The 14,968-nt window shown below is 57.2% G+C and overlaps 2 protein-coding genes across 2 annotated transcripts in view; both read right to left on the reverse strand.

Annotated features, from left to right (window-relative positions):
* The window catches only part of FAM135B (family with sequence similarity 135 member B), a 213,858-nt gene that overhangs the window by 140,180 nt on the left and 58,710 nt on the right, over positions 1–14,968 (reverse strand). The window lies entirely within an intron of this gene.
* The window catches only part of LOC136398600 (putative per-hexamer repeat protein 5), a 38,307-nt gene continuing 30,482 nt past the window's right edge, over positions 7,144–14,968 (reverse strand). Inside the window, exons 9-10 of the mRNA XM_066372770.1 lie at positions 14,751–14,873; positions 7,144–7,213 (exon numbers count right to left, since the gene is read on the reverse strand). Coding sequence (XP_066228867.1) covers positions 7,144–7,213; positions 14,751–14,873 — 193 coding nt within the window. The remainder of the gene's footprint in view (positions 7,214–14,750; positions 14,874–14,968) is intronic.

The raw sequence follows: 14,968 nt of genomic DNA on the forward strand, positions 1-14,968 counted from the left end.
TCGTGGCTAGCGATTGTGGTCATAAAGTCAAATGGCCATAAGTTGCATAGGTCGTAAATCGATCAATATTTGTAATTGGTTTGAGTGTGGCCCCAGGCACTGAGGATAACTCTGTTAGAGTGGGTCAGCCTCAGGTGTTAAAAATAGCTCGGTACTCAAGCATTGTCCCCAGAGGAAGTTGCCAGGTGGATCCTGGTCAGGGTGCATGTGGGAGTCTATCTCACTATCTCTCCTCACCTCATGAAAGAAAGAAAGAAAGAAAGAAAGAAAGAAAGAAAGAAAGAAAGAAAGAAAAAAGAGAGAGAGAGAGGAAGAGAGGGAGGGAGGGAGGGAAGGAAAGAAGGAAGGAAGGAAGGAAGGAAGGAATCAGAATGACTCCACCTCACAGATGGCTTTGGAAATGGCATTCAAAGCTCTCCCAAATATGGCTCCATTTGTTGCTTATTACCACGCATAGCAGTTGGGAGGCTAATTATCTGTGAACCTGTGACCTGTACATGAACCAGCGTTTACCCACCAAGCCTGGTTCTCGGGGTTGAGAGCCGTGCGGGAAGCTCGGAGTGCTACCCTCGCCGCACTGCGTCTGCGCTGCTCTGCCTCTCCGTAGCGCTGCTGTGATTCAGTACGATGACAACACTACTCCATCACTTACTAAAACGCAGTCATAACCTTACGGTAGTAGACATCACTTCTCAAATGCAATAATCATATAAATAGTTTATGTACAGAGTTGAGAAAGGTTTCATGAATTTTCAATTACATTATTTCATCAGGTCTTGAATGTGTTGCTGTTGTTTTTTTATGCGACTTAGGTCCACCAGAAAACAAAACAAAACATATTTCTCAATAAATCCACACAAACAAATCGAGACACACGTCGGCAATCACACGTTGCCTTCTGGTCCGCTCACACAGGGATCTTTCTAAATCACCGTTTCGATCGTGTGATTCTTCTGTTTAAACACTGTTAGGTGGGATGGGGGGAGACAGCCAATGGGATTCCCCACTGGGAACTCCAGTAAAGCCACATGTACCCACTGCCGTGCGGACCGGGGCTGTTTGCCTTCGAACGCCCTGCATTTCCTGCTCCTTGGGCCGCACCCACCGTGACAGCCCGCCTTCCCCACTGCACTGGGGACGGAGGAGCTGGGAGAGTGCCTTCACCTTCACCCAGTGCACACAGGGAGCACTGAACACCAAGCTTATCTGTGACGTGACCATGGGCCCTGGGCAGGGCAAACACAGGGCAAGCAACGTCCCTGGTGATGAAATGGTGAGAGGACCTGCATTCACGAGAGGAGAAGTTCACTGGACATAACTGGGTGAGGCCAGCGTATCTGAGTCGGTGAAAAGATCCCCCCTTGCACGGTCACTTCTTCCGTTTTTCTGGGAAACAAGCCCGTGCCGTCTTTTATGAGACAGACGTACTTTGTCACCGGGACAGAAGGCGGTGACGGCGACCTGGCCGGAGGTGCGGCTCACTCCATAGAAACGTCTGTCGGAATGCCCTCACCTGAGGTGAACGGCAGGGTCCTGGTGTCTGCTGGCTTTGCCAGAGAACCCCGTGCCTGGAGACTGACCTTCTGTGACAGGTGCATGGTCGGCTGGTCTGTGTCCACATCTCACCAACCTGCTCCCAACGAACGCACAGGCTGAGGCCCAGGAGGGACTCCCGGCCTCACAAACAATTCTAGGAACAAGATAGAAACGGGGGCTGCAAAGGAACGGCCCTGGGCTGATCCCGGGCGAGGCTGTCTGTGCACAAACACGAGCACGCCCAGGCCAGCACGCTGCGGCCAGCACGGGTTTAATAATAGAACGGGCAGTCGCGTGTTTTGCTCGTACAACCAGTTTGAAAAATCACAATAGTCTCCAAACGCAAACGTAGCCACCCCGTGTCCGCCCCGGAGCAGAAAACCCTCACACAGCAGGTCGACACAGGTGGGCACACTCAATTCAGACCAGGTTGGCCATCAGACCTGACCAGAATGTGACTTTTTAAACAGTGTGAGAACGGCAGGAACCTGCCTTGGAGTTAAACAAGCTGCTGGCATTGTTTTTTTATTTGTATTTATTGATTTTGGCCAGAGAGGAAGGGAGAAAGAGAGATGCAGGAACATCGATCTGCTCCTGTGTGTGCCCTGACCAGGGATCGAACCGGCAACCCCTGCACTGTGGGACGATGCTCTAACCAACCGAGCCATCCGGCCAAGGGCAAAGGCTGTGCAACCTTGGGAAACTCTTTTTATATTTCTTAGTTTCCAGTTCTGCAACATGAAGACGAGACCCCCCGGCTAGGGTTCTGGGGAGAGTGACAGTCGGCACGGCGTGTACAGCCGTGTCCGCCCCTGGTGCCCGCCCGAGAGCACGGCAGTCTCCTCCCCTCGGCCGCCCGGAGCGCTGCGTGCTGAGGACTGACGCCGGCAGAGGGGGTGCTGTCTGCGGCAGAATCTAGTCCAAGTGCCTTGGCTGGTCCTGCAGGCCCCCCACGTCCGGACTCCCACCAGCCGTCCACCTTCTCTCGCCGCCCGTCCTGCGCTCCCATCCCAAGTCCACGAGGCCGTGATCAGCTTCTACTCCCGAGGAGAGTGCGTTACCGTCCTCAGGAGTTCAGGGACAGAGGTGGGCAGGGGAGTAATGGCATTGGAAGAGAAGGACTGAGGCATAAGGGTCAGATAAACCTGAGTGGAGACCCCGGTGCAGCTACTGCCCAGCTGGGACTCCCCCCGCCCCCCACCCCGGCCAGCTGTGGCACTGTTTGCAGCCTCAGGGACCTGAGCTGACTCAGTGGACAGCAGCCTAGGGGAGGGGCAGACCCACCTGAGGAGACACGGGGAGGAGCACGGGGAGGAGCACGTGGCGGGCACGACACCTGACCGACACTCGGCAGAGGGTGGCACTCACAGCCTCCCAGGAGCACCAGGATTCACGAATCACTGGTGTGACCGCTGCTCGGCAGAGCAACCGAATCTGGCCCGGCAGCTCGTGTCCCCATGTCCCCGTGTCCCGTGTCCCCGTGTTCCTCGTGTCCCCGTGTCCCCGTGCTCCCCGTGCCCCCGTGTTCCCCGTGTCCCCGTGCTCCCCGTGCTCCCCGTGCTCCCCTGCCCCCCGTGTCCCCTGTGTCCCCGTGTCCCTGTGTCCCCCGTGTCCCCCTGCTCCCTTCCACTCACTAGTCAAAGAACCTATTTGAGTCTGAGTTCACTCACCTGTAAAAACAAAACAAAAAACCACCCCAAAGTACAAAAAAAGTCACCTTCATTTTCTGGCACAACTTCTCCTATTAATTGCCCCGAAAGGCTTCCAGCAATCTGTGTTTGTAAAGCTCTCTGACATCCTAAGATTAGGAGGCCATCTCAATGCCCAGGTTTATTATAATATCTGTTTAGGATCACTGCCCATGGGGCTCCCGCATAAGGAGCCCTGGAACGCTGCCCCTCTCAGCCCCGAGACAGCCCCGTACGGCCCAGCTGAGGGCCGACCTCTCAGCCCCGAGACAGCCCCGGACGGCCCAGCTGAGGGGGCCTCTCAGCCCGGACACAGCCCCGTACGGCCCAGCTGAGGGGGTCTCTCAGCCCCGAGACAGCCCCGTACGGCCCAGCTGAGGGGGCCTCTCAGCCCCGAGACAGCCCCGTACGGCCCAGCTGAGGGGGCCTCTCAGCCCCGAGACAGCCCCGTACGGCCCAGCTGAGGGCGATCTCTCAGCCCCGAGACAGCCCCGTACGGCCCAGCTGAGGGGGCCTCTCAGCCCCGAGACAGCCCCGTACGGCCCGGCTGAGGGGTCTCTCAGCCCCGAGACAGCCCCGTACGGCCCGGCTGAGGGGGTCTCTCAGCCCCGAGACAGCCCCGTACGGCCCAGCTGAGGGGGTCTCTCAGCCCCGAGACAGCCCCGTACGGCCCAGCTGAGGGGGCCTCTCAGCCCCGAGACAGCCCCGTACGGCCCAGCTGAGGGGACCTCTCAGCCCCGACACAGCCCCGTACGGCCCAGCTGAGGGGGCCTCTCAGCCCCGAGACAGCCCCGTACGGCCCAGCTGAGGGGGCCTCTCAGCCCGGACACAGCCCCGTACGGCCCAGCTGAGGGCCGACCTCTCAGCCCCGAGACAGCCCCGTACGGCCCAGCTGAGGGGGTCTCTCAGCCCCGAGACAGCCCCGTACGGCCCAGCTGAGGGGGCCTCTCAGCCCCGAGACAGCCCCGTACGGCCCGGCTGAGGGGGTCTCTCAGCCCCGAGACAGCCCCGTACGGCCCGGCTGAGGGGGTCTCTCAGCCCCGAGACAGCCCCGTACGGCCCAGCTGAGGGGACCTCTCAGCCCCGAGACAGCCCCGTACGGCCCGGCTGAGGGGACCTCTCAGCCCGGACACAGCCCCGTACGGCCCAGCTGAGGGGGCCTCTCAGCCCGGACACAGCCCCGTACGGCCCAGCTGAGGGGGCCTCTCAGCCCCGAGACAGCCCCGTACGGCCCGGCTGAGGGGGTCTCTCAGCCCCGAGACAGCCCCGTACGGCCCAGCTGAGGGGGCCTCTCAGCCCCGAGACAGCCCCGTACGGCCCGGCTGAGGGGACCTCTCAGCCCGGACACAGCCCCGTACGGCCCAGCTGAGGGGGCCTCTCAGCCCCGAGACAGCCCCGTACGGCCCGGCTGAGGGGGTCTCTCAGCCCCGAGACAGCCCCGTACGGCCCGGCTGAGGGGGCCTCTCAGCCCGGACACAGCCCCGTACGGCCCAGCTGAGGGGGCCTCTCAGCCCCGAGACAGCCCCGTACGGCCCAGCTGAGGGGACCTCTCAGCCCCGAGACAGCCCCGTACGGCCCAGCTGAGGGCCGACCTCTCAGCCCCGAGACAGCCCCGTACGGCCCGGCTGAGGGGGCCTCTCAGCCCCGAGACAGCCCCGTACGGCCCAGCAGCTGAGGGGACCTCTCAGCCCCGAGACAGCCCCGTACGGCCCGGCTGAGGGGGTCTCTCAGCCCCGAGACAGCCCCGTACGGCCCAGCTGAGGGGGTCTCTCAGCCCCGAGACAGCCCCGTACGGCCCAGCTGAGGGGACCTCTCAGCCCCGAGACAGCCCCGTACGGCCCAGCTGAGGGGGCCTCTCAGCCCCGAGACAGCCCCGTACGGCCCGGCTGAGGGGGCCTCTCAGCCCCGAGACAGCCCCGTACGGCCCGGCTGAGGGGGCCTCTCAGCCCCGAGACAGCCCCGTACGGCCCAGCTGAGGGGACCTCTCAGCCCCGAGACAGCCCCGTACGGCCCAGCTGAGGGCGATCTCTCAGCCCCGAGACAGCCCCGTACGGCCCAGCTGAGGGGGCCTCTCAGCCCGGACACAGCCCCGTACGGCCCAGCTGAGGGGGCCTCTCAGCCCCGAGACAGCCCCGTACGGCCCAGCTGAGGGCCGGAACCCTGGGGACTTCTGAGAGTTCTTGGAACTCCGCTTCTGGGGCAAAAACATGGAAAATCTAGCAAAAGGTAGCAAAAGGAAGAAGTTGAGTGTTTTCAAGCACCAGCTAAAGGCTGACTCCTCGTAAATCTAGTTCAAACTGCCCTCCCCGTTTTCCGCTCGTGTGACTGGAGCACAGGGCAGGGCACCCCTCCTATGAAAGGCTGTCGCATGTGTGGCCCAAACGACCAGAGGACAGAAGTCAGGGCCACGCCAACCTCTGTTGGGCGAGGGCGAAACCAGGACAGGAGAGAGGCAGGGAGGAAAGCCATCCGTTCCGTGTGGACCTTCCGTCCAGACCTCTCGCTGACCCCCGAACCACGCAGGTGTGGGCGGGAACCCCAAGCAGCTGGACTTAGTTAGGATCTAAAACAACTAAACTGACGCCCAAAAGGCAGAGGTTACGGTTTGCGTGCGACCAAGTTCCCTGTCCAGGACAGCAAATCCACCAACAAATAACACCGAGAGCCACACCCGCACGAGAAGACGCCATGCAGTCTGGAGTCTCCACGACGCAGCAGCTGCAATATCTGAGACAGAGGCCGGAGCTGCTCAGCACGAGGGGCAGCAGGAGCACGTGGCCCTTTCTGAGAAGCACAGATAACGGAGACTGAGTCCGAGGCGACCCAGATATTGGGATGAGAACCTGTTACAACCAGGCCCGACGACACACACGGAAAATAGGCTCATTGTGACTGAAAATGAGCTCCACGCTCGCCTATCCACTGGGCCTCAGCTGGAAACGAAAAGTCACGTGGAGCCGGAAAGTTCTTATCTCACAGAGATAGTCGGAAAGGCCACATTTTTTATCCGGGACAATAATTTTTATTAGACCAGCTCTAGGAGGCTGGGAAGTGCAATATAACCACTAACTAACTAATTAACTCGACGGATAATTCCGTCCTGGGTTCCAAGCATAGTTCTAGAATTGATCTACAGAAGTGACTGGCTTTCTGGGACCTTCTGTTATATTGATACATTCGCCTTAGATGATCCTTGCTTTGTGTGAGATGATTGGTTTACATTAAGCAATTAACAGTGGAAACTATTTTATCTGGGTCTTTTTATTTATTTATTTATTTATTTTTATTTTTTTAATGGAGATTTTATTTATTTTTATTTTATTTTATTTTTTGGTGGTGACAGAGACATAGAGAGTCAGAGAGAGGGACAGACAGATAGAAAGGGAGAGAGATGAGAAACATCAATTCTTCGTTGTGGCTCCTTAGTTGTTCATTGATTGCTTTCTCATATGTGTCTTGACCAGGGAGCTACAGCAGACCAAGTGACCCCTTACTGGAGCCAGCGACCTTGGGCTCAAGCTGGTGAGCTTTGCTCAAACCAGATGAGCCCATGCTCAAGCTGGAGACCTCAGTGTCTTGAACCTGGGTCTTCCACACCCCAGTCCGACGCTCTATCCACTGTGCCACCGCCTGGTCAGGCTTATCTGGGTCTTTTTAAACATTATTTCCCGCATTCTGTCCTCAGCTTCTCTCCCCACCTCGGCATCAAAAGATTGGCTCTCCGTATGCATTGGAGATGCACACAGATTTGATTCATAATTATATTCTCTCATTCTCTCTCTCTCTCTCTCTCTCTCGTCCTCACCCCATGTGTACTTTATATAGAATTGTGGCTGCTCTTGTCATATACATTACTTTTGTTTCAGACCTTCTTCCCACCCCACCCCCAATATAAAGCCACACCCTCTAAGTATGGGAGTCACGGCTGCTTCTTCTTCTTCTTCTTCTTCTTCTTCTTCTTCTTCTTGAGATTTCGCCTGCCCCGCTGCCTGGCACACAGAGGCTCTAGGAAAATACTGGTCCGGCCGCTTAATGAAATGCGGCAATCACTACCAGTCTGCTTTCTAAGAGCTGCGCTTTTGCTCATTAGCATTTCATCTTCCTCAATGGAACGACAGACTTCCTGTGTGATTGCCATAGATACCTCGAGGGTGGGGCCGGAGAGGCCACTGTGCAAACAGGGGAACAGGAACAGACAGGACTTCCATCCCATAACCGGTACCTGAAGGAAGAAGTAGCTTTTATCACATTAGCTTGACTCAGGACATCCCTCACCAGGCCATTAGTCCTTAGAGAGCACAGATCTCAATTAACTTCCACGGGAATTAGATTAGTTCCTGCCCAGGGGAAGGCCTTCATTTATCCACAGGGAGCTTTCCCCAGCAGAGCTTGCAGGGCATGTATCCGTGGACATCTTTGTTGGGGCCAGCACAGAGAAGGTGTTCTTCTGGTCACAAAGAACCGTCACGCGCATGCCAGTGTCATCTCATCACAGCTGCAGAAGGGACACCCACAGCCCGCAGAACGAAAGGTGAGGTCTGAGGACGGAGTAACGACTCACGTGGGGTGCTGTTGGGGGTGAGCCTTGGCACTCCTCACCCCAAATCCCACTCTACGCCCCCTGGTCTGCGTGCCCGCAGTGCGCCAGTCCCACCTTGAGTCTGAGAGGAAACGCTTCAGGGACAAGGCCATGCCACACTAGGGAGGGGCGTCACATCAGGAAAGGGGCTTCTCTGTGACCAGAGGCCATGGAGAGGGGCCCCTGACCCTGGGACTGGGGTGCTGCACGTTCACAAAGTGGGGAAGAACTTGGCTCTTACTCCGGGTCTCCGTGTGCCCAGGCCCTCCGAGGTGCCGCACAGCTGCTCTCCAATTTAACCCCAGCTCCTCCGCCAAGTGGATGCTGCTGGGCTCCAGGCGCACAGGAATGGGGCGGACCACGGAGCACGCCAGCGACAGGGAGGGCAGGGGCGGACCACGGAGCACACCAGCGACAGGGAGGGCAGGGCCGCCCCCGGCACCGGGAACGCATTCGTCATCTCCACGTCAGACGCTGTCCTAGGACCCGCACACCAGCGACAAGGAGGGCAGGGCCACCCCGGCACCGGGAACGCATTCGTCATCTCCACGTCAGACGCTGTCCTAGGACCCGCGAGAATACGATGATGACCATGAACTTGTTTCCGTGGCTTCAGGAAGCGTAGAGACCGAGGGGAGGGGCAGGCCGCCCTCCACGCAAAGCAAAGAACGGACGGGAGTTTTTAAAACGCCCGCTGCGTGTTCAGCGCTGTGGTAGGAGACCCCTTGATGCGATGTCATTCACGTATCGGACGACGCTCCGCGGTAGGCAGCAGACGCAGCCGCCAAAGTTACGGGGGCAAAGTCATCCAGCGAGTGGGGGTCGCACCTCCCGTCCAACCTCGAGACGGGGCCGCCCCCAGCCCCACGCCCTTCACCTCTCACCCATGCGTACAGTGTCACGATAATAAAACAACAGAGCGGAGGTACAAAGAGCTTTCTGATCACACACACACACACACACACACGGGCTGAGATAAGGGCTTCAGAGAGGACGCGGGACCTGAAGGAAGGCCCGGGTGTGAGCAGACGGCGTGCAGATGGTCCCGGGCTAGGAAGGGAACCGTAGGTAAAGAGTGCGTGAAAGCCCGTGACAGGTAAGAATAAACTGACGAAGCTGGACCTCCGAGGGCTAGAGATCCGACGCACAGGACGTCTGGATGTTCCCAGTGGGAGTGGGACTCCACTGTCGCCCTTACGGAGCTTTAGCTAGAGGATAATAGACACTTTTTTTTTTGTAAGGAAGATTATCTCAGAGCAGTATCAAGGAAGGATGGCAGGAACGCACAGGGAAGGAAGGAGATGGGGTCAATCCTATAATAATAAAAGCAACACACTGTCCAAACCTGAAACCATGGTGCTGAGGGGACACAGGAGGGGAGTGGACCATAAGGACACCCAGGAGGTGGAAATTAGCACAACTTCAGACGATTAACTGCAGGTGGGCAACGAAGGAGATGGAGGCACAAGGACAACAGGATGACAGTGGGGTGGGTGGCGAGCCACCTGCGCATGGGACCTCCAGGAAAGAGAAGTCATCTTTGTGAACTCTCATCACGGTCACTATGATAGGGGACGGACCTCCTTGGCTCCCAGGACTCAGCGGAGACCCTGGAAGGGCAGGTGACGTGTCCTCCCGCGGCTCTGTCTGGGTTATCCATCCACCTTGTCCCCTCGTATAGCTCCGGGCCCACCTCTTCATGTTCTGTGATCCTGGAGGGGGGACCCGCAAACCCCACTACCCACATCTCCCAGGGACTTCCTGTCGCACGCTGCTCATGGGAGGTCAGGAGGGAGACCAGGACGCCACCGAGAGGGCAAGCGGGGTTCCCTCCTCTTCCAGCTCCTGTCTGCGCAGTCCCAGCGGCAAAGCACAGCGCCACTTCACACGTCGGTTTCCTGCGCACTTCAAGCGTCATCCCTCCAAAGCTACCGGCAACAGAAAATGAACTGTTTCCCTGTCGGTCAAAATACCGTCTGCAAAGAGTCCTTCCTAGAGAGCCCGGCTATCGCCAGGCGGCAAGCAGCCCCCCCTGGAGGTCTGGAGGTCTCAGTGCTGCTGCGCGCAGCTCTCCCTGCCGGTCTCGGCTCTTAATTCTGGTGACTCCCATTCCTCCAAGCATAGCAAGCAAGAGCTCTTCTTGCAATATTATTGTTCAGTAATCCATCAATCAATTCATCAATATTCATGAAATCCTTCATGATCATAATTACTCATTATTAGTCACGGAGCCACCCCAATGCCCACTCCTTGCTCTGCCCACCCGCAAGGATAGCACCCAAAGACTGGTTCACTTCAGGTCTTTAAGTGGAACACAGTGCTTTCAGCAAGTCCCTTACGTGAACTTTCAGGCATCAGAAGGAGTGGGACACAGACACTTTGATGGGGACACTTGGTTGGATTCAGACTCAACGGAACCTTCAACTAGTATCCATCGTCACTGCCATTACATAAAGAACTCAGCACATTGCATTTAAAACATCCTGACACACTAATTGATTCTTCCTTTTTTATGCTTTGCCCGCTAGCAAATATGCTCCATGAGAGCAAGGCTGTTTTTATGTGTCCGTTGCTTTATTCCCTACCTAAAACAATGCCTTTTCATAGTAGACACTGAATAATTATTGAGCAAAGGGGCGTAATGGAAGAAGTTTGGGAGGGAAGAGGAAAGGAGGAAGGAGGAGAGTCCTCGGAAATTATGTCTATTTATACCCAGAGATGCAGATTAGAGCCAGTTAGTCGAATACGTGATATGACAAGCTGAGTAAGTAAGCAGTATGCAAAGGATGCAAAAGATTGTTACCCGTCCCTCCCGTTTTACAGATGAGAAAGTAGAGGTCTCAGAATACGACAGGACTTGTCCAAGGTGTGCTGCACAAGCCAGGTTAGAATTGAGCTTGTCTTAGTCTTAGTCCAGAGTCTTCCACTGAAAAATAACCAGCTTTACTGTGAGTCCAACGATGGGAATTGCAATAACTCTTGAGAGCTGAAAAACTCTCGAGTCCACTGTGTGTGTGTGTGTGGGGGGGGTGGCATTGTGTTTTTCATTTTCTTAACACATACTTACTGAGCACCTACTATGCACAGGCACGGACAACATTCCTCATACAGATGCTGTCAATCATCCCCTTTCAGCAGGTTTCCAAAATGCCGAACGACTGTGCGTAGCTGGGACTCAGGCGCTACCTTTCAGATACAGGATCAATATGTTTATCAACTATGTGGTCTTCAGCTAACCTCCACCACCAAAGACAAAGCAAAATAAGACAAAGAGCAGGAGAGAGAGACAGAGAAATAAAATCGGTCCAAACGGAACGATTCTGGAGGGTAGCCAGAACGCACGCCAGGCACGCCCCAGACGGCAAGACGGGAAAGTAACAGCTCTCCAACTCACCAGCTCCCCTGAGCCATGAGTTCCCAGCAAACCACATTGTGTCCAAGGGCCTCACCGGGCGAGGGAGCGCCTGCTCCCAGCGGAAGGGCGGGGGCGCTGGTGCAGGGTCTGCAGTGCATTGAGAACAGCCGTGGACTTGGAAAGGGGGCGATTTCAACGCGATGCCCCTGACAAGTCAGAGAGGACCGGACAATGGCTCTCAGGAGAACTTTAACTTGTGGATGGGTTACCTCTGATTAAGGGAGAGGGTCACAGCCGGACGGGATGGCAGCTTCTCCTGGGGTCAGGACTCCACCTGAGGCTTGCACCAGGGGAATGGAACAACCCCACCAGGTGCCCCCAGCAGATGGCGGTGTGCGTGTGTGGAGCCGTGCGGGGTGGAGATACAGTTCAGGGTCTCGCAGAACGCCAGGCACTAAAACCCTCGCCGCTCACCCATCTGGGGGAAGTAGATCTGGTCAACCCCGAGTCGTGGACAGGAAACACTTGTTCCCCGACTAGTGACTGGGACAAAATTTGAGGTCTTGTCCCTCTGACTCAAATAATCTTTTCCATTATTATTATTTTTTTTGACTCGTACTGGTTTCACGAAACGTTCTGCAAAAAAGGAGCAAGGAGATGCACTCACCCCTGAATTCAGTACCACCCGCGGTCTCCGCTGTTCCCCACAGGGATCAGAATGAGGAAATAAAAGGCGGACAGGGAGGGACCATGTGTGACCCTCTAAAATCTTACACCGAACCTGGAAGGCAGAACTCACAGAAATAAAATGGCTAATTTAGTCAACCCGGGACATCTTTATTTCCAACACTGCCGTCCATCCGAGGAACCCACTAAGTGTTTAGCACACGCGGACCCCTGGGACAAGCAGGGCTCAGGGCGCCGAGAACAGAGCAGTGGGCACAACTGTGACCTGGGGCTGAAACCCTGTTGTCAGGAGAGACCCGGGAACCACCAGCCGAACGGGGAAACCAGCGCAACTAGAACAGCAGAGAACAGACCGCGCGGACAGTGGCAGCGGGTTACAGGAAGACAGAGACGAGGAGGGGGCACGCGCCAGGAAGCTGTGCCAACACCAGTGCAGGTGGCTGCAGCCTCTGCGTCTCTGTCCCGCCCCTGCCCACCCCCGCGGGGCTGACCGGGCCTTCCCCGCCGGGTCCGCTCCTGCGCTCCGACTCACTGAGCTGACCGGGGCCTGAGCTCATCTCGGGAAGGAATAGAGAGAGGCACTGCAGCAAAGGGCGGAGGCTGGGGAGGGAGGCAGAGGAGGGCAGCGCGTCTCGGGCGCGGGTGTGTGGAGAGGTTTTTGGAAGGGAACGAGGCGCCCGGGGGAAGGTTCTGGGGAGACGGCTGTGCGCGTGCCGAGCACCGGACTGAGCAAGGAGAGGACGTGAGGACTCGAAGACGATTCCCCGCGCTTCACGCAGGAAGCCCTCTCTACACACCCACCTTTGTTGGGGGAGCGTTTCTGCTACCTCAGTTTCTTCCCTTCTGTTGTTGGCACTGCCTCACCGTCGTGGCTTTTCAACAATAATGTCATGTATTTACTGTAAATAAGTGGAGGCCACGTGCAGTCCCAGCCGATTCACGGGACACATTGCTGCCCGGGCGCCTGATGCAGGCTGACCACTAAGGACACGTGATGAACAAGGACCTAGAGCCTAACGGGCGAGCGAGACGGCCACCTGCTCCTCACACAGAGTGAAGTGGCTCGGTGGCCTAACGGGTGAGAGAGACGGCCACCTGCTCCTCACACACAGAGTGAAGTGGCTCGGTGGCCTAACGGGCGAGAGAGACGGCCACCTGCTCCTCACACAGAGTGAAGTGGCTCGGTGGCCTGACGGGCGAGAGAGACGGCCACCTGCTCCTCACACACAGTGAAGTGGCTCGGTGGCCTGACGGGCGAGCGAGACGGCCACCTGCTCCTCACACAGAGTGAAGTGGCTCGGTGGCCTAACGGGCGAGCGAGACGGCCACCTGCTCCTCACACAGAGTGAAGTGGCTCGGTGGCCTAACGGGCGAGAGAGACGGCCACCTGCTCCTCACACAGAGTGAAGTGGCTCGGTGGCCTAACGGGCGAGAGAGACGGCCACCTGCTCCTCACACACAGTGAAGTGGCTCGGTGGTATGAAGTGGTGCAGAGCCATCTGCAGGCCACGGAGAGAGCCCACGGGGGGGGGCTGACCTGACCTGACCTCCAGGGCCACGACGCGGGCCGCGGCTGACCGGGAGTAAGGCTAAGATATAAACTGCATTTAAACAGAAAATAATAATAATAATAATGCTATTTCCAAAAGGAAGTACCACTTTGGAGGCATAGACAGTACATACCGATAGGAATTCTATCGTAACATACCCCACCGTATTTCATCAACCCACTCTGTCTCTGAAAGCAGAGATAACCACCGCCTACAAATCAGAGAGAAGAAAGGAGAAGCCAGGAAGAAGGTCTGATGTGACCACAACCAAGGGACAGAGGGGTGACACTAGCCCTCATCGTCTCCTTCCCGCACCCCTATCGCGAGAGGACTGTCCTCTCTATCCACACCGCGTAACAAGCCACCTCGCACGGAGCATCCCACAAACAAGACGTGTTATCTCACAGTGCCTGGGGGCCTGGGGTTACAGAGGACCTCGGCCAGGTGTTCCCGGCTCAGACCCTCTCCTGAGACTGCCGTCCAGATGGGAGCCAGGGCTGTGTCCTCTCAGGGCTCCGCTGGGGCTGGAGGACTCAGGCCCCAGACATCCCTCGCCTGCCTGGAACACTGGCATTGGGTATCAGTCGGACCTGGGTTGCCTCCCTCTCCCCCGTGGGCCTCTCCACAGGACTCTTTCAGGGTCCCCAGGACACCGCAGCTGGTTTTACCCAGAGCAGATCATCCAAGGGAACAAGAGCAAAGTGACAGTGTCTTCGATGACCCTCCCTGACAAGTGAAGCTCTGTCGCCTCTGCCGTGGCCTATGGTGCCCACAGGTCAGCGTGGGAGAGGCCAGCATCAGCATGCGAACAGGACATCAGGAGGGCTTCCTCGGGGCCCCATTCAGAACTTAACAATGAGGCCGAGGACAGGCACAAGTCTGCAAGACAGGAAGCCAAGAAACCCCCGGGCCTGACCTCGCGATGCCGTGACACCACCGCCCACCGTGGGGACATGCCTCCCTCTGCTCACATCCTCCAGGTCAGAACTCCACGTGCGGGGCAGACGTCTGGTCTGAGATGTGCTGAGAAGTCTCGACAAAGATCTCCGCTCCAAACGCCCGTCGCCCAGACGGGACTCTTCACTGCAGGCGCCCAGATGAATTCTTGCTTCCCACCCCCTTCTTCTCCCACTGAGGTCCACAGGAAAAAAATAAAATAAAAATCTAACAGGCAAAATGATGCTCTCCACTCATCCCGGGGGCTCCTCCCCGGGATTAATTCAATTAGCCAAATGGTGACAGTAAGTTCAGGAAATAGGCAGAAGCCAGGGACCACCGGAGCTAAGGGGTGTGGGGTCCACAGCCAAGCGACCCCGTGGGATGACCAGCCCCCGTGTGTGCTGGTGTCTCCTTACCCGTGTGGAGTGTGGGGCTCGGGGAGAGGCCCTGGAGCCAGACTGCCCGGCTCAGCTCGCAGCTCACACCTTACCTCCGTGCCGTTTGCCAGGTGACTAAAGTCTCCGGGTCCCGGGCAGCATCTGTGCAGCGGAGATAACAGGACTGACCCTGCCCGCTGAGGCGCAAATTAAACCCGGTAGTCCCCGTCACGCATGAGGGTCTTCAACAGGACAAC

The sequence above is a fragment of the Saccopteryx leptura genome, chromosome 3 (genome assembly GCF_036850995.1).
Source record: "Saccopteryx leptura isolate mSacLep1 chromosome 3, mSacLep1_pri_phased_curated, whole genome shotgun sequence".
NCBI lineage: Eukaryota > Metazoa > Chordata > Mammalia > Chiroptera > Emballonuridae > Saccopteryx > Saccopteryx leptura.